Here is a 21,380-nt window from a genome sequence, read left to right as displayed (position 1 = left end):
CAGAGCTTGAGCTATTTTCCTTAAACTTTGCTAAGCCTTGAAACATGAAAAAATGAAGAGACAAAGACATTTCCCCATTGCCTTCAAAGGGCAGTACTAGATTTTATCAATTATTTCAGGAACTAGAAAGAAAGAAAAAATCCTTACTCCTGAAAAATGTAGGGTGAACTAATGACCCCAGATTTTATCCTTGGCCAGTTCCATTTAAAAGAGCTTAATTATTAGCCTGTTGTGTAGATTAGCCCATGTCTAAGAGGTATGATTAGCAATTACAATTGTAGCAGATATGAAATGGCATAAGGAACTCTCACATCTGTGCTGTAGTATGAGTACAGCAGTAAATCTTCTATCATAGTTTAAGGAGAGAATTGTGCAGAGTTAAATATGAAACATCTAGTCTTATGGGAGTGGTAGCACAGTATACAAGGATACCATAACACTTCTGGCAATTACAAGAAATCTTTTTTTATCCCATTATAATTAAATAAATATTAAAAGCTTATGGTGTAATCCAATGCAAAAATTTAGGAGATGGCCAAAATCTTGCAAGAACTCATTGAGAACTCTCCAAGGTTTTCTTTTGTAACATCTTTGTAATTTTCTCCTTTTCTGTGTCTGCATTTATGAGGAGGAGGAGTTGTCAGATTTGCTATTTCACAACAGTTGATGCCTTCTGGTTTAGAATTTATAAATATCAATCAATAGTGAAACTACTAAAGGGCTGCCAACCTGACTCAATTCTAAATACTACCCAAAATCCAATGTGAATTATATAATTATTATACTGTTTAAAAGCACAATTATGGTGCTACCAAGCTCAACCCTTTTATGTTAAAAAATTGCCAAGAGAATTACATTTGGCTGGGTTTTTTTTTAAGAAATGAAAGGACTGCATTATTTTAAAAAACATTGGAAAAATTAAGAAGATTGGGATAGGCATGTGTGATTCAGTTTATTTCTAAACTGTGCCGTTTCCACATGAGTTAGTATAGTTGATCCCACCTATGATATTTTAACTTTGGTTTTCTTTTCCCAAAATATACATATTTGTTGTATACATATCATACAAAACTGTTCTGACCCTCCCTTCTCCGTCCAGGAACGAAAGCCAAAACAGACGTAATTAAAAGGTTTCCTTTAATCAGGCAAGACTCTTGTTGGCTGCAAGCCACATAAACAAAGAGATAAGCTCTCTGGCAGCAATTACTATGAACCTAGGCAATGCAAACAAGCTTCTCACAACAAACCACTTATCCAAGTTGGTTTCTCTGAATCATGAACGTGAACGAGAACGTTGACTCCTGCAACCAGGGCGTGGCACAAACAGTCCCTTTTATAATCAGAAGAGGATCTTAATCAGTATCAGCTGCTCGTAATCACCTCCTGTAGTTACTCCGTTATTCTTTAGGTCGAGTAACCCTGCGTGCATCCTGAAACAACTCCCAAATGTTTTCCTGAACATTCCCTCTGATCCAATGCTCTGCCACCACCTGGTGGCCAACCAGTCTCTCCTCGCCCTGCTCAGAGTCGACACCCTGTCCAGGGTCCTCCACCTCCTCCAAGGCCGACTCATAAGCCCCCTTGCTGTCAGAGTCTGGCGGCAGCTCCAACGGCTCCTGCCGGGCCACAACACAAAACATATTTTGAAAATGCATTCTAAGTTATAATGCACTTTTCATTGCCATATGGTGTATTTTTGAGTTTTGAACTGTATCATCAAATTCTGAATGCATTTTCCATTGCCATATGGTATATTTTTGAGTTTTGAACTGTATCATCAAATTCTAAATTTTTAAACCAAACTGTACAGAAAATGAATTCTTGCCTAACATCAAGATCACCAGGTAGTACCAAATGTTGCAAAGGGATCTGCTCTGGTATTCAAGGAGTAAGACAATATTTTAATGGCATAATTTTACTTTAGTCATTTATTAAATATAATTTTATTAATAATTTTAATTACAACAATAAGATTAATACAAACTAAACATAAAGGGAAGAAAATGGAAAAAAGAATGAAAGTGCAGGAAAAAAGAACATGGAAGAATAAGAAAAGAAAGAATATAATATAGAAAAGTAAAAGAATATATAAAGAAGTGACTTCCAACCTTTGCAACAGATATGAACAAATCTACCGTGTTTCCCCAATAATAAGCCCTATCTTCTACCCCCAAAATAAGCCTTAGTTAAGATCCCACCCACTCCATTGCATCTGGTTGCCTGAGGTAGAGTGAGGCTCACAGGTAAAAATAAAGCTAGGGTGGAAATGGGGGGTTGAGCTGCCCCACATGCCCCATACCCGCTTACCTTAGGATAGTTGCACCCAGGCCGCCGAGGCCCTGACACCTGCCTCACCTTGCTGGCCCACTTCTTTGGCCGCTTGCCACTACTTGTGCATGTTGCCCCCAGCCTCCATTTCTCCATCAGAGGCCTTCAGGAAATGCCCCTGCAGCCAAAAAACGAGTTTTGGATTGACACATACAGCATCCCCCCCTGCCCCAGACTGCTTTGTGCCATTAGAAAAGGCCTCTGCTGATGAAACAGAGGCTGGGGGCACCATGCACAAGTTGTGACAAGTGCCTGCAGAAGTGGGCTGGCAGCGGCCACATGGACTCCTGCTGGACAGTGTTGTTGGTGCCTCTGCCATGAGATGAATCAGTGGAAAAAACATCCCCCAAAATAAGAGCTAATACCTCTTTTGGAGGCACAAAAAAATTTAGACCGTGTCTTATTTTTGTGGAAACATAGTAATAACTCTTCATACCCTAACAGGTTACAAGTAAATATCTTTTCATCCTGTACACATCCTTTGTTTATTAGCAATTCCTTAAAACATTAATTTTTCAATTTTTATATCAGAAGTGTTATCACACCTTTGCAGAAAATGCCTTTAATCTTGATCAACTAAACTCACTTTATATTCCTTAACAGTCTTATGTTTCAATCAAATATTGTTGTAAGAGTTTATTTCTCTCAATTCTTTATCCCATTGCACAGAATTCTTCGAGGTTTTAACAAATCTCTTTATTAGATCCAGTAAAAAAACATTTTCCATATCATTCCCTTGGTTTATCATTTGTATTTCCCTTTCAATTTTTAGAACTTTAACTAGGTTCTTATGCATATCTAGTAAAATCATTCTTTTCCAAAACATTCCTGTGGGCTACTTCCACTTTTCAGTACTTTCTCTGACTTTCAGGTATAATTTGTTCCTTATTTGTCATTCCTTCATTAACATATTTAGATGTAGTTTAGGCATTGAAGCAGACATTATTACTGAGTGTTAATATTACAGTTAATAATTTCTTGTTCCATTCTTCAAAGATATCCTTTAATATTTCCACTATTATAAACTTTTGTGTTATTTTGTAAATCCTAGTATTAACTGATATCAAAAATAGGCTTGTGTTTTATTTTCTGCTTAGAACCTTTTGTCCTCTATAGCATCCAATTGCTAATATTATCACTTATTTTTCTTCTGACCTTGGATAGCCAAAATAAAGCTGTTTCTCAGTAGAAACTGTTTATTTTTTAATAGTTAATTCCAAAATCTGATAATAAAAATCAATGTTCCATATTTATCTGGACCATTAATCCATATATAACTTTATTAGATCAAAATTCTACTTAGTTTTTTGCTATTTATTTCAAATTCTTTTCTTAAGCTTATATTTAATTCTTCTTATGTTCAGAGTTGAAAAAAAACTTATTTGATAAAGACTTTTCAAATATGGTATTTCAAATGTCTCTAATAGCTTTAAGTTTGTAGTAGGCAATTTTTGGAAAGGATTAGAAAGTAAGGCTTGTGCACCTATTGCCATTTAAAATGCCACATTTATGAGGAAGATTATTTCATTTCATTTCGCACTCAAAATGTCCTGTGGTCTTCTCATGAAGAACAGTTGTCTAGAGTACACATGGGTGATCTTAATCCTCTTCTTATCCAGAGAGGTTCTAAAGAACTGGTCTATTCATTGGAAATTCCTATGATTTTGCTTTTATCATTTTGATGAAAACCTTCCATTTTCCTGATTATTCTGAAGGGCTATTTCTGTATATTCTATGATAGGTAGGTAGGTAGGTAGGTAGGTAGGTAGGTAGGTAGGTAGGTAGGTGGGTGGGTGGGTGGGTGGGTGGGTGGATGGATGGATGGATGGATGGATGGATGGATGGATGATAGACAGACAGATCTCTCTGCAGTGCTCAAATTAGTCCATAGTAGTTTAAACAGCTGAGACACAACTTTGAGTAGAAATTGAGTATGTGAAATTGAGTAGAAAAAGAACCCAAATCTGCTCACTTGTTCATTTTTAGGGAAATTGCTGCTAATGAAAAAAAACAAAACCTAATAATGTTTCATTCAGCCATGTAGAAAAGAATGACTTGCCTGTGGGAGAACAGGTGGAAAGAATTTTTCAAGGCTGGCATGTAGTATGAGTGTATATAAAATATTGTCCTAATGTAAAATAGAAGAATACTAAATTATATGTACAGAAGTCTCATTTATTTAATGTTAATGCTGTGATAAAAAATAACATTTAATAGTATCCCAAGGCTGATTTTATTTTTTAATATACTAGCAAGTAGATCAAAACTTACAAGTCATCAATATAGTGTATAGCTTTTTAAATGGGATTTGTGCATTTTGTCTTTCATGTTTTAATGCTTAATTCTGCTTATTTTAGAGATATGTTGAGTCAAAACATTTTCTATATTGCAAGATATTTTAACCTGTTGCACAATACCAGACGTAGAAGTTTATTTAGGCTATCACTTTAGGAAGTACTTTGTGTTGATTGACATCTCTGGCTAAGAAAAATTACTGCAATTGGCTTAGCTGAGTTGATCCGAACAGTCCTTTGGTCAATTTCCCTAACAACCTACAGTATATTGTTTCCCTTGTTAGCTCTTCAGTATTGCTGGCCCTGGTTCCTTGCATGATATAAGCTGAAGCTCTTGGTCCTTAAAATTCATCAAGACATGATGGGGTGTGGGGTATGATATTGGACAAAAGGATGCTTTTCATTTTTGGCTAAAATATGACAAAATGAATGACCATTTTTTTAAAAAAAGGGGAGGGGCATCCCTTACAAAGGAGCAAAACAAAAGTGAACTATTAAATAAATACAAAATAAATCGCCCAGGTGGAGCATTTTATTGGTGGTTCCCTCTAAGATTAAAAGTCTAGTATATTTTTAAGTAGAATGAACTCAGATAGATATAGACATCAATGATAGAAAAATCTGATACTTGATTTATCTATTGGCAATCAGCACCATGCTTTGAAAACCAATTAATCCATTCCTACAATAGCATTTTTCAAACTTGCCAACTTTAAGATACGGTATGTGGCCTTTAATTCCCAGAAATTCCGCAGACAGCCTTAGTGGAGGAAAAGGATTATTTTCTTAAATACAAACATTTGGGATTTTAGTGGTTTGCTTTGGTGTGGTTTGGGCCAGGAAAAGCCCATTGCCAATGACTCCTTGCAAACCAGAGACATTTTTCCCAGTTTCCAGTTCAGTCACATCTTTCATTTCATTTCTTAGGCAGGGGTGAAACTGATTTAAAGTGTTAAAAAAGGGCAAGAAAGTTTTATTTTTAAGGCTATTGTTGGAAGCAAAATGCTTGGAAGTTTTTCTACCTGACATGCAAAATAATATAATCAGCTATGGATCATGTGCATTCTGATGTATTTTGGAGTGAAGGCACCACTGGTGCCATCCACCATCACAGCATTCATGCATTACCCTTATTATATTATCTATGTTTGTCTATCAACAATGGAGTGGCTCTCATTTCTGATAGAGATTTTCCTCTCTAACTGAACTAGGGGGAGATGAGTAGACATCAACACCAACTGCAGGAACATTATGGTTTTCAGTATTGGGAAGGGACTTGGGTTCCATGGGGTTCCTTAATTATAATAGTCTCCTTCTTAATTTGTGGCAATGTTTTCTTTTTTAGGCAGGCAAACTGATAATATGCCTTCATCTAGCTGGTGACTTCTGAGAAGTAAAGAGTCTGATCTTCTCTTTCATTATCCTCATCCTTTCCAAGGGTCCTCTGAAACTAGTTCCATGTTGGTTCTCTTCCTCTTTAAGACACTTTATAGGTATAATACTGTTTACAAACTTTCAATGGTGGAAGAAATACCTAATCCATTGTAGAGTCACTCTCTATAGTAGTCTTTCTCTGGACTGAAACCAACAACCCACCTCCCGCCCTCTCCCCTTTCATCTAAACTTTTTCTTAAAAGTAAAGTATGTATAACCATTTTGATTGACTGTCCACATGGATACATGAAGAGCCAAAAGAAAACTAATCCTGAAGGCAGACTCATCATAAGAAGGCTCCCTAGAATTCTTCTAGTATCTGAAGATTTATATACTACTTTTCAAAATGTATATTCTCTTCCGGTTTTAATGCATGTAAGGACAATTCATATCCTCACAGGCTTAAGAACTTTCTCTTGGGAGTGGTGCCTACCTCAGTTTTTTTTTCTGTCATTTGGCTGATTGATTATTAGTGAAGTGGCAAGGCCCAGATGATTGATTCTGTCAGCAACAACAGAAGTAAAAAATAGGTACATGAGCCACAGTGGTGCAGTAGTTATATTGCAGTACTGCAGGTTACTTCTGTTGACTGCCAGCTGCCTGCAATTTGGCAGTTCAAATCTCACCAGGCTCAAGGTTGACTTAGCCTTCCATCCTTCCAAGATCAGTGGGGGAAATATGCTGACTCTGTAAACCATCCAGAGAGGGCTCTAAAGCACTGTGAAGTGATATATAAGTCTAATTGCTATTGCTATATTCAGATCCAACTCCTTACCATCTTAGGGAAGAACCTGAGGGCTGTTCATTAGTAGCAAACCCTGACTTTTGAAATGCATCATTGCCAAAGAAGATACTGTGCGCCTGGAGATCCATTCTTGTTTTATTTTTTACAGATTTGTTAACTTTTAATTTTAGTACCACAGCCTGTTCGGTTGCTAATTTTATTCCTGCTATTTAATGGTGACAATAGAATGGAATTAAATTTTTATATGTGTTTTTAAACAGCTTCCCCCACCCCCCCTATGTTGCTCTGGTAAGTGCTTTATAGGAAAGATAAATAGAACTCAAGGAAATATATGCAAAGAGGAAAAAAGGTTAAGATCTCAATTTGTTAGAATTCTTTATCTATATTTCTCAGAGCCCCCCCCAAAAAAAAATCTATAGCAGTCAGTCCTTGTCCCAAGTCAAACAAACTGCTTTGACATAGAAAGGACCATCAATTGGCTTCTTACAGCATGATTTAGTGTCCCTCAAAACAATAATAATGCAGCAAGCTTGGATTTCTTTTGCAAAACAAATCCCCATTTTTGTATCCCCAGATATTGTCAAAAATGCCATTGTATACATTCTTGTTGCTTCAACTACTGTCATTCATCCCAACAAGATGATAATTGGCACTATAGGAGCCGTGCAAATTTGCCATGCATTATCGATGGCAGAACAAATGCCCTCTTTGTAGCTATAGGCTTTGACAAATGTGTAGAGTTGTAACCTGAAGCTAACTGCTCTTCTTTCACAGCTGGTGAATGAGGCACTAAGAGCGTCTCTCTGGGTTCCTGACTTTATTGCTTATATGCAAAATCTACTCTTACACAGAAAAATATGGCCCCTAATTGCTGCCAATTAGCCCTGCCAGCTTGCCTTGCTGAATAGCGCACCTCATTAGCCATTACAGTTTCCTGCTGAAAATCAGCTCAATGCCTCCTGCTCCTCCTAGCATCTGTTCAGGAGCTCCTACCTCGTGGCCATCATGTCCTCTCGTGTGTCAATTGCTGCCTTATTAAAGAATGATAGCTTGGGTTATGGAAAGTGACACATGAGCATCATCGGATCGGATTCCAAGAACACCCCCCCTCCCTGCTTTATGAGCCATTTGGAGCTAGGGAGCCAATATTTTCAGCAAATCCTTTGCCAGCTTCTGATCATCTTAAAGGAGTTTAGATTCTGGGCTAGTTAAACCTGTGACCAAGATAGAGCAAAGAAACGTCACTTCATTGTCAAGCAAATGTAAGGTTTAGAAAATGACAAACTCAGGAAACAAAATCTGTGCTACGTTATTCTGTGGTCAGAATAAATAATTCTGGTTGTATTTCTCTTATGACTTTTCGCCTTTTTTCTGTTTTGTTATTCTTTTACCTGCAGTATCTCAGTCTATGGAGCAGCTGGTGGCAAAGGGAAAAACAGTATGATGAGATCACATGGTGTGAATGTTGTGGGAATATTTCCACTCGAGAAGAATGATACCTTGTATATCTTGGTGGGACAACAAGGAGAAGATGCTTGTCCCAGTGTAAGTGATTGTCCTTCCGCCATTTTTGATGATGATGTTTCTTCACATTTCTGTGCAGCTGCTAAAATCTTGGCATCCTGAGCTTCCCAGACTTTGTCCTATTGATTGTAGCCTGTTGTTATACGCTTCCCATCATCCAACAAAAGTATCTGGCCCAGGAAAAGTGGCCTGTTCTGATCCAATTGTGCCCCCACATACAAACATTTCCTCTGCTCTCTGCCACTGTAGATCAATCACTCCATCTGCCATCCTGACTGCACACAACCTATTGTCACGTCAGGTGATGCATTTTCAGAGATTTAAAAGGATGTCCACCTTTTGCCAAGTCTGTTCTTCTGAATGGGAATTTGATTTCTGGTATAAAATGCTGCTGCAGCATCTGGGTAATCTGTCTAGTGAAGGAGGGGACAGGATGGATGTGACTGCTAATGAGTTGGATAGCAAGCAAGAAGCTGGTTCTAACCTTTGCTCTGGCTCTCTACTTACCCAGTAAATAAAATCAATCCATCTTGGGAAGCATCTTAGTGTACAAACTGGAAGCCTGCTTGGTTCTAGAGCACCAGGTCTGGCAGTTGGATTCCTGCAGAAAATTGTGTGGAGTGGGGGGGACAGATGTTAGGACAATGATTTAACTGAATTACAAGTATGATGGACTTAGGCACTTTTTTCATTTTTTAAAAATTTTGATTTATTTTTTCCATGGGAATGCCAAGATGCTTGAAATATTCAGTGACATCTTTTGAAAATGCCCATCTTTTTGCTCTTTGTATTCTTCAGTGATCTTGTCTTGAGCATCTTTTGGATGGCTAAGATCCCAACAGTAGTTCTTTATGCTCTCCTAAACAAATGAAATTGGGAGGGGGGGATTGTCTCCATAGGAATAGCTATCTAACAAAATAAAATTCAATGGTGAAAAAAGTAAGGTTCTACATTTAGGCAAGGAAAACCAAATACATAGGTGGTACCTTGCTCAACAGTAGTCACTGTGAGAGGGATCTTGGTGTCCTGGTGGACAATCACTTAAATATGAGCCAGCAGTGTGCTGCAGCTGCCAAAAAGTCAAAAGACTCATAGGCTGCATTAACACAGGATCAGAATCAGGATCATGTGAAGTGTTGATATCACTTTATACCACTTGGTAAGTACCACACTTGGGATACTGCATCCAGTTTTGGTTACCACAATATAAAAAAAGATGTTGAGACTCTAGAAAAAGAACAGAAAAGAGAACAAAGATTATTAGGGGATTGAAAGCTAAAATGTATGAAGAATGGTTGCAGGAATTGGGTATGTCTAGTTTGATGAAAAGAAGGACTAGTGCTTGACATGATAGCAGTGTTCCAATATCTATGGGCTGACACAGAGAAGAGGGGGGTCAACGTATTCTCCAATACATCTGAAAGCAGGATAAGAAGCAATGGATAGAAACTAATCAAGGAGAGAAGCAACTTAGAACTAAGGAGAAATTTCCTGACAGTTGAAGAACTAGTCAGTAGAACAACTTGTATCCTGAAGTTGTGAATGCTCCAACACTGGAAGTTTTAAAGAATAAATTGGACAACTATTTGTCTAAAATGATATAGGGTTTCCTGCCTGCACAAGGGGTTGGACTAGAAGATCCCCAACATTCTTTCTAACTCTGTTATTCTGTTATTCAAATTTTGCCTGATGCTTCTTATCAATGAATAAAAGAGGTTGATTGTCCCTTCGGAACCAGACACTTTTGCTTATTTTTTATCTTGATCTGGGCATTGCGGCATACTCTAATATATGAAGTCATTAAATTGCAGGCCACTGTAATCTTTACAAGAATTTATTGAGTGGTAATGTAATCGAGGCAAAGATATTGCATTGACTTTGTGAATGTAGTAGCAGTAGTAGTTTTAACTTGATTGGATTGTAATCAGTTATGTTTTTGCTGTGAAGTGTTTTTCATATGGATAGTATATATACATAAAAACAGTGTGTGTGTGTATGTGTGACTGTGATGTGTCACAATTGGAGATTCAACTTTAAGTCATTTCATGAAATTGTTAGATTAACCGTCCTTCCTCCAGTTGTGAATTGGATGGAGCTAGTAGATGTTTTCTTATGACACCAAATGGCCCTAGAAGGACCAATTCTAGTCAAGCTCCTAATGATCAACAAATTAAACTTAAAAGATATGTTTAGTAAGTTAGTACAGTTCCCCTTTTATTCTTGTAAAGGTTAAATTATTGTAATGTAAATTAAGTATAGAGTAAAAATAATGCATGTTTTTCTTTCTTTGGTCTGAAATTCTTATTATGAAGCGTGAAGCATGACCAAAGGTGCTTTTCTTCTTTTTATAGATTAAATTGATCTAAACAACATGGCATTGCCTGATGTATTCAAACAATACATCTGAGGCAGATGCCAATTCCTGCCTGTGCAGTATTTTATAACCATAAGAAAGAGGTGTTTGGAGAAACAAGGAACAGTATGAAGTCATGGATATAGTTCCTTGTAATGATTTTAAGGAATTAAATTTCTCTGTCATCTGACAGCCATCAAATACTACAGCAGCATCTGCAGTAGTGGTGAAAGTCTGCATAAACACAATTGCAGTATCACAATCCAAATTCTCTTCTGTATGATGATGTGGCATGCACATACCGAAGGGATAGGGTTTGGCTCACCATGCTATGCCTATCGTCTTACAGATTTTGTAAATGCCACAAAATACCTTGGGGTGCAATCAAAGTTGCAAAAGAGTCACCTTCAGGTGAGTAGGGCAGCATACAAGATGGATGGAAGGGCAGCATACAAGATGGATGGATGGGTGGATGGATAGATGAAACATTCAAGGAAGTATATAAATATTCTGTGGCTATTTGATCACTGTTCAGAGACAGAATAATGGATTATAATGAACAAATGATCCAATTTTATTGATTGATGGATTTAAATGTTTATGGCTGCCTATTTCAAATTCATGACTCTGGGAAGCTGACAGTAATAAGAACAATTTGAAAAACAGCACAAATGCAATCGGCTTCTACCTGCCTGGCCAATTCAAAAATTAGGCAAGCGGTAGTTCAAAACATCTAGAGGAAATCCTTAGAGCATTGGATTATAAATTCAAACTCCTATTGAAGTGATTGTTTTTCAACATAATCTAATCCCTCAAACATGAAAAGTCAGGTTTGCACGTCACCTTTAGATTCATGGAAAAAAAGGTGGAATATAAACAAGCGTTTTAACAATGTTAAACAGGTTGGGTTCTAATCCCTGAATAGGTTTTGGGGTGAATACATTCAGTCACAGGTAATTTCTCATCTGTATGTTAGAAGTTCCCTAGAAACAAAATATATCCTTATTTGCATTGTGTCTATTCTGGCAGTAAAAGTTTATTGACAATATTTATAAGACATCACCATCCACATGGACTGTGAGCCAATCTAAAGTATCCAATTTTTAATTAGTACTTCTCCACACAAAGCATATGTCTCAGTTTGTAAGCCTGCTTTTAGAAAAGAATATATTGAACTTCTAAGTCTTGCAGTACAGATAGCAGGCCAACATAAAATTAAAATTTGTGCTGTTTCCCAATATAGCAGGAATTGAGACATGATCTTCTTGCTTGGCCAAGGAACAGAATGACGCCCAACATTCATAACTCTGCGACTTATTGCCTCTCTGAGCTCAGTGGAGCAATCTGGTGCATTAGGAAATAAATTTCTAATAATTAAGCTTTGATGACAAATCTCTTGAAATATTCAGGAAGACCAAATGGTTTCTGGCAGGAAGATGGGGTTGTTTTTCAATCATCTCTTTGCAAATAAAAATACACCATTGCCTGAGGGAATTGCCTAGCACTTTTATCATTGCATTAAACAGCAAATTAGCACAGATAAAAGCCAGGCAAGAACCTAATTTCTATTTCATAGCGCCTGTAACCTACTATCAGTTTCATGCCAATTGGCTTGGGCCTGTTCTAGACATGCCTCAGAATGAATTGATGCATCCCATGGTGACTCCTCAGTCTTCTGCTGCAGAATGCCTTACTTCATTGCTTTCTAGTGTATCATGCTGTATTTCCTGTAATAAAGGTGACAAATCAAAACCTATCAGGAAGAAAACATTCAGGAAGAAAACACGCACTCCTTTTCATAATAAGCTAATTGCAAACTGTTCCTTATGCAAAGGAGGATTCAGCCACAGTCTGAAATAGCTAGATGGTAAATTTAATAACAAAGGTTGAATATTCCAGAATGTAATATTCCAGTACAACTGAGGGAAACTGGATTAGGGAAGACAGCACTTTCACTTTGGAACTCTTCTCATTCTACTCCAGGTGTAAGCTAAAAATTCAGGTGGTAAGCTAGGGATAATACAGGTTCAGTTAACTCTAGTTTCCATGGAGAGTGGCCAAGAAGAGATTTCTCCATCTGAATTTGTTTACCTGGTTTGTATATGCAGATCCATCATGCCATACAGAAAGTCTGCCGTGGAGAGAATAATGTGGTTGAAGATGAAATTAAAGCAAATGGAAGCATCCAAGAATGGGCAGGAGGAGGAGGTGGAGGAGGAGGTGCAACTTACATATTTAAGGTATTATTATGTTAAGGAGTACCCTATATTGTGAATATGAGCTCTTCTTTTGGAAGCAGAGGATTGAATTTGAGATTTTTTTTCCCCCAGACAAAATATTTCTCTAACGCTAGGTTGTATTAAGAGAAAAGGTAAGCAGAAAAATTGAAGGTGTCAGAAACAGAATAAGTGGCTCTTTAGGAATCTGGCTTTGGGGAATTACCTCTGAAAGAATGTAAACCTTGAAGCAAAGCTTCCGGTTCCTATATTTTCAACATCTTCCCTCTTCGATTACAGCCTCAAGAAAGTCATTGCTTCTATTTTTTCTTAATAATTTCAGTTTAGTACCATGCCCAAAGCATTAACTGTTTTTAAACGTTTTGGCTTATTGCAGTTCCTTCATAATAATACATAGGAATACATCATGGGGGGAAGGGGGGGAAGTAGGGCTGTCTTAAGTGTCATCATCCATTTTTAATATTTATGCAAGGTAAAGAGCTGCAGACAAACCAAACATGAACAGGTTTGGGGTTTTAAGGGTTGCCTGCCTATTTTTTTGCATACCAAGATATACCTGTGTCATAGTTTGCATTATAGCTTTTCTATGTTTTCAGCTCAAAATGGTAGAAAACTGTCACAGGTTTTCAGCAAACATGGTCAGCCAAGTTAGTTTATAACCTTAAGAAATTAGTAAAGCTTCTTGTTTTTAACTGAAATGAAAATAGCATTTTTAAAAGGTTGATGGTATTAATTCTAAATCCTACAATTCTGCAAGTATAGGGAGACTTATCCTAACAACTATAGCTTATGTATTGTCTATTATGCTAAAGATCATTGTACTCATAGTGGAGAATGACAAAAAGGTTGCTAAATCAAGGTAGTGATTCTCAATACAATATAGTCCTCTAAAGAGTGATTGTGTTTCACCATAAACATCAGGAACAGTCTGTAGGCCACCAACATACTACCTAGAAGACTTCTCCATCAGTGCCATAATCATGGATATATGTCATTTCCTCAAGTTCACGTGGGCTAATTGGAGTCACCAACTCCAAGGGAAACTAGGCTAGTTAAAGCAACCTGCTCCAAATGCCTGATGTATCTGGCAACTGGTTTTTGCCCTGTACTTGATTTACATCTACTTGAAGCTGTCATCTATTGGTACATAGCAGTAGACTTATATACCGCTTCATAGGCCTTCAGGTCTCTCTAAGCGGTTTACAGAGAGTCAGCATATTGCCCCCAACAATCTGGGTCCTCATTTTACCCACCTCGGAAGGATGGAAGGCTGAGTCAACCCTGAGCCGGTGAGATTTGAACCGCTGACCTGCTGATCTAGCAGTAGCCTGCAGTGCTGCATTTAACCACCGCGCCACCTTGGCTCTTCCCTCTTACCCTACATGGTAGGGTATTATCAAAACACTAATGACATCCAAGTACATCTCTCTCCACTGAGCTGGGAGAAGTCCTGATCCAATGCCTAGACACTCTCAGGGCTTAAACAGTGAGAGGCAGATTCAGTCCAAGCAAAACCGGGTGGCTGTTTGTTCACATTCTGAGGTGACACTAATTTCAGTATTGAAAAGTTGTGTTAAAAGAAAAGACTTGTAACTAAATAGCCACCAGGGTACATTGCTTCTACTGAAAAATCAGTAGAGACTGTGACCTGGAGAGTTTTTGTCCAGGTGGATCAGGACATAATGAAAGCAAATACTTACACCTTTGACACGTCACAGTTGGATTGCTGAAATACGATCTTTTGCCCTTGAAGACCCACTGGAAACTTCAACTGGTGCAAGATGTGGATGCCCATGTGCTTCCAAGTCAATGACAATATAGTCATGTGACACTATTTTTATGGGAGCTACATTGGTTACAATTTATTTCTGAGCATAATTCAAGGCATTGGTTATCATCTACAAAGCTCTACACGACTCAGGGCCTAGGTATCATCTTATCCTTCATAAATTCTGAAGAGAAACTGCTTGTAATGGCTGCTTCCATCTTTTGGAATAGCTTAGCCATCAGGGCAAGGACCTCATAGCCATCTGGAGAATGATTAAGCCTGGCTAGTCCAGAAGGCCACAGCTGAGATCAGATCTGTGGCCACCAGTGACACTGGAATTGTTATTGTGTTGTCGTTTTATCATGTATCATTGAATTTTTTATCCGTATTGCATTATGCATTGTTTGCAGAGGAGTGAGGCAGTTTATAAATTGATCAACAGTTTATAAATTGACTAATATATTGTAAAATTGCATTTTCTGCCCACCATTGGATTCTTTGAAGCCTTTAAAGCCACAGTAGCAGCACTTCAAAATTAAAGCCAGAAGACCTAAAACAACAAATACCAGCCCATCATAATTGCCAGTACAGGCATAGTAACAAGTGCTGTATGGTTTATTGGGGGGGGGGGGGGATAAACATCTGTAAATTGTGGATGGCATCCAAAAAAAAATTTGCCTGTAGCATCCAAAATCTATTAAGCCAAGATTTGTTAAATCAAGGGTTCACTGTGCATAAAAATGCAATAGTAATTTAGATCAATCTACAGCCCCGTGGGGGTTGTGAAGTACAGCTTATACATAAGGAACACATTTATTATTTGCACACCTGGCACAGTTAAACTCTCCTTTTATTTCTACTTTTGAAGATCGAGAACGGAAAGCCAGTGCCCTTGATCATTGCAGCAGGAGGAGGTGGCAGGGCCTACAGGGCCAAAGCCTATGTATTAAACCATGAAAGGCTGGAGAATGATATATCTATTCCGGGGTTCAATGGGAAATCTGGAGCCGCAGGTAAGAAATTGTTTCAACCTCTTTGCCAGGCTTAACAAAAGATTGGTGTAAAAGGCATGGCTTGTGATCCACAAAAGAATTTCCAAGCAGTCAGAACACACATTTGGCATCAGCAGATCTATTTCTGCTGCCTGAAAAACAAGGGTTGTCTGTTGGAAAAGCAGCGGTCGGTGTCCTCAGCCTGATGCGGTGACAATTCATCAAGACTAGGGTCCCACTACCCATATGGTTCTCTCTTGTACATTCATAAAATTATTTGGATCCCAGCCATTAACATTAGTGAAGAAGGATTGCTGGAGCACTGTTGGTGGGAATGTAGAATCTACAGCTGTCATATTCTTCCCATATCATTTTGTAGAATTATTCATGTTACTTTGCTCAAATTATAAATATTCATGAGATTTGTTCAAAGAGAATGCTATGCTTCTGAATATATACAATGCTTGAGAAGCAGAAAAAGTATAAATTATGTTTTGACCAATTAATCAGAGTGATATCTTCCACCAGAATTTGAAAGTAAATAAAGTCAGAGTGAAGATTATTCAGTACAGATTAGCTATCTCTTAGCCTTACGGCATATACGTAGCAGCAGTTCGCATTTGCAGTTTAAGAGATTTAAAATCATTTTAATATATATGTATCCTGTTCTATTATTGATGAAAAATATAACTTTTGCAAATCAATCCACCTCTAAATGTTTTTTAATTATCCTTGTATGGATTAAAATTTTAAAAATCTTCTGTAAAAATGTATACCTTAAAAATGGCTCTTTTGCTCTGTTATTCTTTCAGAGTCCTAATGTCGCTTCCAAATACTAGAGAAAGATTTAAGGATAACTTATCTTTAAGAATAATAAAATAATACCTGTTGCTGATTATGGGTAAAGGCAGTATATGCTACTTATTTTGTGGCTCTGTGCTTAGAATGATCTTGCAAATGATTCAGGTGTCCACACTAGCTTGGTTTCATGATCTTTATTTCTAGTATAACAACCATTTTAATGTAATAGGTATTCTATTAAGTCCAGGCTTCTTCACTGACTCTTCCTTTCTAATTGCCTAAAGTCCCTCAAAATATGAATTTGAAAGATGCTCAGTCTGTGTAACATTCTGCCTCTGGGAATGCAAAAACTCTCTGAAACTGATAAGAGTTGCCTACTGCTTCTCTGAGCACATGTTGTTTGGGAGACAGTTGGACCCACAGGGTATGATCAAAAAAGTCATGATAGCAGCCCTAATAATGCAAGTTCTTTCCATCTTCCTTCCTTCCTTCCTTCCTTCCTTCCTTCTTTTCTTCCTTCATTTTTCTTCCTTCCTTCCTTCCTTCCATTGTATGTTAAAAACAGGTAGAGCTTTGATTGCAACTGTCACAGCTATCACCTTGACCATGGCAGCAGACACCTATTTTGGGAGAGAAAAAGCAGGTTATGAGAAAGAGTAAATAGAAGTTTTAATGACCTTGGACACATTCCTTCCCATCACCAGCATGTCACGACCAATGCATTGTCACAAGGATATGCAGGTTTTGACAGTTCAAAAGTAAATGAAGACATTTCAATGATCTAGTGTACTGGATGCAAATGTAGACAATGAAATGCTCACAAAGTGGGTTGCACAAAGACAAAGGAAAATAATTGTCATTATGCTATGTTTGACTGACTATGTGACCAACAATAGCAAAATAGAAAATTGGAAATATAAATAAAACAGCTGATATGAACTACAGAAATGATAAATTAGAAAAAGTAACAACAATGAAACCAGTAATAGCCAGCACTGAAACAAACTGACACACAGACACACCAAAGAATTAAAAAAGAAAATTATGGCATATGCAGATGATCAGAAAAAATGGCAGCATTGAAATTCGAGCCTCAAAAAGATGTGGCACTTATAATGCAGGAGTTGTAATCATTACAATAACACCCTTGTAAGGATTAAAATATCTACTGAATAGACCAATCAACTTGCCTACAGTATGGCAATGGTGGTTACAGTTATAGAAGTGTTGGGTTTCAGAATTAGAAAACCAAAAGCAAGCTCATATTCAATCCTAAAGCCGAATATAAAGAAGGCTAGATAAAGAAATTAAGACAAGATGAAAGTAATAAAAGGTAAAGAGCAAAAAGTAAAAAAAAAAATGTAAGGATGAAAACCAGCCTAATCAGAAAATATTGTTTTAGCACCAAAAAAAAATGAAGAAGCTTTGGAAATCATAAAGCAAGAAATAATAGCAATAGATATGAAAATGGAACACTCTGAGGCCAAATCAACCAATTTAAACAAAATCAGCTATTACGATCAGAGCAGAGCAAATTCTACCAAAGTATAAGTGGTAATAAAAATTCTGAAAATGGAAAACCAAAGAGGAAGCAATACCATTTTTGAAATACCTATGCAAAAAGACTAATAAAAATGCTGGATGGTAAAAGAATTTGAGGATGAATTTAGTAAAAAAAAAAAAAGATCAAGTGGAAGAACAAATAATAACAGGATAAAAGGGTAAAAATTAAATAAAAAGATTAAAAACTGGACATCTCTAGGAAATGTTTAATTGGATAATTTTGTCTTAAATTACAACCAATTATAACTAAGCAGCTTAATGAAGCATAAAAAAAACATAGATGGCTTATTAATAACTGGCAAAACCTGTCTGATTCAAAAAGACCTAGTGAAAGGAATAACACCAGGAAACTACAGGCTGATAACCTGCCTGCTTGCAATGTTTACACTACTCATAGACATAAGAGCAGACAATATCCAATTATTTAGAAGAAAATAACATCCTTTCAGTAGGCAGAATGAAAATAAAAGGAAAAGCAATCAATTAATCAACTTCCAATCGATAAAATGGTTTCAGAGAATTGCAATATCCAAAACACTAATGTACACATACATGGTCTGGATTGATTATAAAAAGACATAGAACACAGAATAATAGAGTTAGAGATCTTCTAGTCCAACCCCCTGGGTGAGCATAATGCTCTATATCATTTCAAACAAATGGTTGTCCAGTCTCTTTTTGAGAGCCTTCAGTGATAGAGATCCCACAGCTTCTGAAGACAAGCTATTCCATTGGTTAATTGCTCTCACCATTAGGAAATTTCTGTTTAGTTCTAGCTTGCTTTTCTCCTTGGTTAGTTTCCAATCAGTGTTTCTTACCTTGTTTTTTGGAGCTTTGGAAAATAGTTTGACCCCCTTGTCTTTGTAGGAGCCCCTCAAATATTGGAACAGTGCTATCATGTGTCTCCCCCCCCCCCCAAACAGGTCCTTCTTTTCATTAGACTAGAAATGCCCAGTTCCTGTAACCATTCTTCATATGTTTTACCTTCCACCCCCACCCTCCCTAATCATTTTTGTTGTGCTCCTCTGCACTCTTTCCACAGTCTGAACATCATTTTTGTATTGTAGTGACCAGAACTGGATGCAGTATTCCAAGTGTGGTCTTACTAGAACTTCGTAAAGCAGTATTAGAACTTCACATGATCTTGATTCTATCCATCCATTAATGCAGTTTAGGATTGCATTGGCCTTTTTGGCTGCTGCTGCACACAGCTCATATTTAAATGATTATCCATTAGAACTCTAAGATCCCTCTTGCAGTTACTGGCATTAAGCCAAGTTTTATCTATATACCTACGCAGCTGGTTTTTCTTACCTAAGTGTAGAAGTTTACTTTTATCTATGTTGAATTTCATTTCAACAGTGTTCAAGTTTGTCAAGATCTATTTGGATCTTGAGCTTGGCTTCTGGGGATTGATTATTCCTCCCAGCTTTGTGTCATCTGCAAATTTGATGAGTTCCCCTTCAACTATCCTCTCCTGTAGGTCATTTATGAAGATATTGAAGAGTACTGGGCCTAATACAGAACCAGTGGGGTACCCCACTGATTACTTCCCTCTGAGTAGATGTAGTTCCATTGAGTACAATTTTTCAGCCGATTGCAAACCCACTGGGTGGTGGTGCTGTCTATCCCACATTTTACTACCTTTTGAAGTAGGTTCTTCAAAAGAAAGAACTTTCAACCCAATATCTTCAGTTTTTCTAATCAAAAGTAGACATTTGATTCATTACCACATAGTTGGATCATCAAATGTTTGAAAACAACTATTATCAACAAAAAACATTAGAATGTTTATAGAAAAAATAATGAAACAGTGGAAGACAAATTGGTAGTTGGAAATGAAAAATATGGGTTTGTCAATATTAGTGGAGGAATCTTCCAGGCTACTCATTATCGTTCTTATTATATGCCATTGCTATGATCCCATTTTCAGTGATTTTGAAAAAAACAAATCTTGGATACCATACAGCAAAAATGCTAACAACATCTTACACTTGCTTTATATTGATGATCTGAAACTTTATGGAAAATAAAATAAAATACTTCGTTGACTAATACTGTAAAAGATTTCAGCACAGCTATAGCCATGGACTTTAGCCTAGAAAAATGTGCTGTGGTAGCAATAAATTGGGCTAAAATCACAAATAGTAATGGAATTGAAATGCCAAATGGCTAAACCATCAGAAGCCATCAGCATAAAACCTACAAGTGCCTGAGCTTTTTATAATTGGATAACATAAAGCATGGCCAAGTGTAAAAAGTGATTAGTAAAGAATACATCCAAAGAATGCCAAAATTGAATGGAAGAAACAACATCAAGGCCATGAATACCTGGACCATAACTATGATACAATAAATTGCTAGAATTATTAACTGAACATAAGCTGAGGAGGACAGTTTGGTCCAAAATAAAAGAAAACTTAGACTGTTCACTATGCATTATATCCCCATAGTGATATTGTAGATTATACCTGCCCTGCAGCAATGGAGACAGAGATTTATTTCAAGGGTAACAAACTGACAAAGAAGAAAAGTATTTATCAGCTGACTATGTGAAAGACAGCCAAAAATTGATTGTATCAATCAACTACATTGATGCAAGTTAAAAATTGGAACTTGCTGAATATGCAAAACCAAAACATGAATATTGAAATAATGTAATAAAAATATTCACAGCTGGAAAGGGAAAAACATTGCATAGTTAATCTCTACAAAAGACAGTGGGCAAGTGGATAAAAGATAAAACCTGTTAATAGCTTACAATTGGAACATTAAGAAAAGAAACAGAAAGTTAGATTTTGGTTGGTCAAGATCAAGCTATATATACCAATGCAGTTAAGGCTGGAACTTTAAAATTGTCAAATGATTCAAAGTGCAGATTGTGCAAAGAACCAGAAGAAACAGTAGATCACGTATTCAGCTTGTGCAAGAAGATGCACAAACTAATTGTAAACAATGACATAATTCAGTTGCCAGAAATAATTCATTGAAACATCTGTAAAAATTATTATGTACCCAATACTGAAAAATTGTTGGGATCATAGAGTTGGAAATGTAGTTAAAAATGAGCAGGTCAAAATATTGTGAGATTTATGTATGCAAACTGGTAAACTCTTGGTTTATAACACAGATTTTACAGCAGTTGAAAAAAAGAAAGTGTGGATAACTGATGTGGCAATACCAGGGGATAGTAGAATAGAAGACAAAGAATTGAAGAAGTATGGCATAAACCAGCATGATGAACCCAATGGTCAAAATCTTGGATGGCACTTTGAAAATTTGCACATTGAAAAAAAATTCATCTGTCAAATACAAAAAGCCACACTGCTTGGATCAACACA

General features: G+C 37.0%; 1 protein-coding gene across 1 annotated transcript in view; it reads left to right on the top strand.

Moving 5' to 3' along the window:
• ALK (ALK receptor tyrosine kinase) overlaps nucleotides 1–21,380 on the top strand; it is a 346,271-nt gene that overhangs the window by 276,163 nt on the left and 48,728 nt on the right. The window contains exons 11-13 of the mRNA XM_032216056.1: nucleotides 8,199–8,346; nucleotides 12,787–12,918; nucleotides 15,552–15,696. Of these exons, the coding sequence (XP_032071947.1) occupies nucleotides 8,199–8,346; nucleotides 12,787–12,918; nucleotides 15,552–15,696 (425 nt within the window). The remainder of the gene's footprint in view (nucleotides 1–8,198; nucleotides 8,347–12,786; nucleotides 12,919–15,551; nucleotides 15,697–21,380) is intronic.

Source organism: Thamnophis elegans, chromosome 4 (assembly GCF_009769535.1).
Source record: "Thamnophis elegans isolate rThaEle1 chromosome 4, rThaEle1.pri, whole genome shotgun sequence".
Taxonomy (NCBI): Eukaryota; Metazoa; Chordata; class Lepidosauria; order Squamata; family Colubridae; genus Thamnophis; species Thamnophis elegans.
This window is presented reverse-complemented; position numbering and strand designations above follow the sequence as displayed.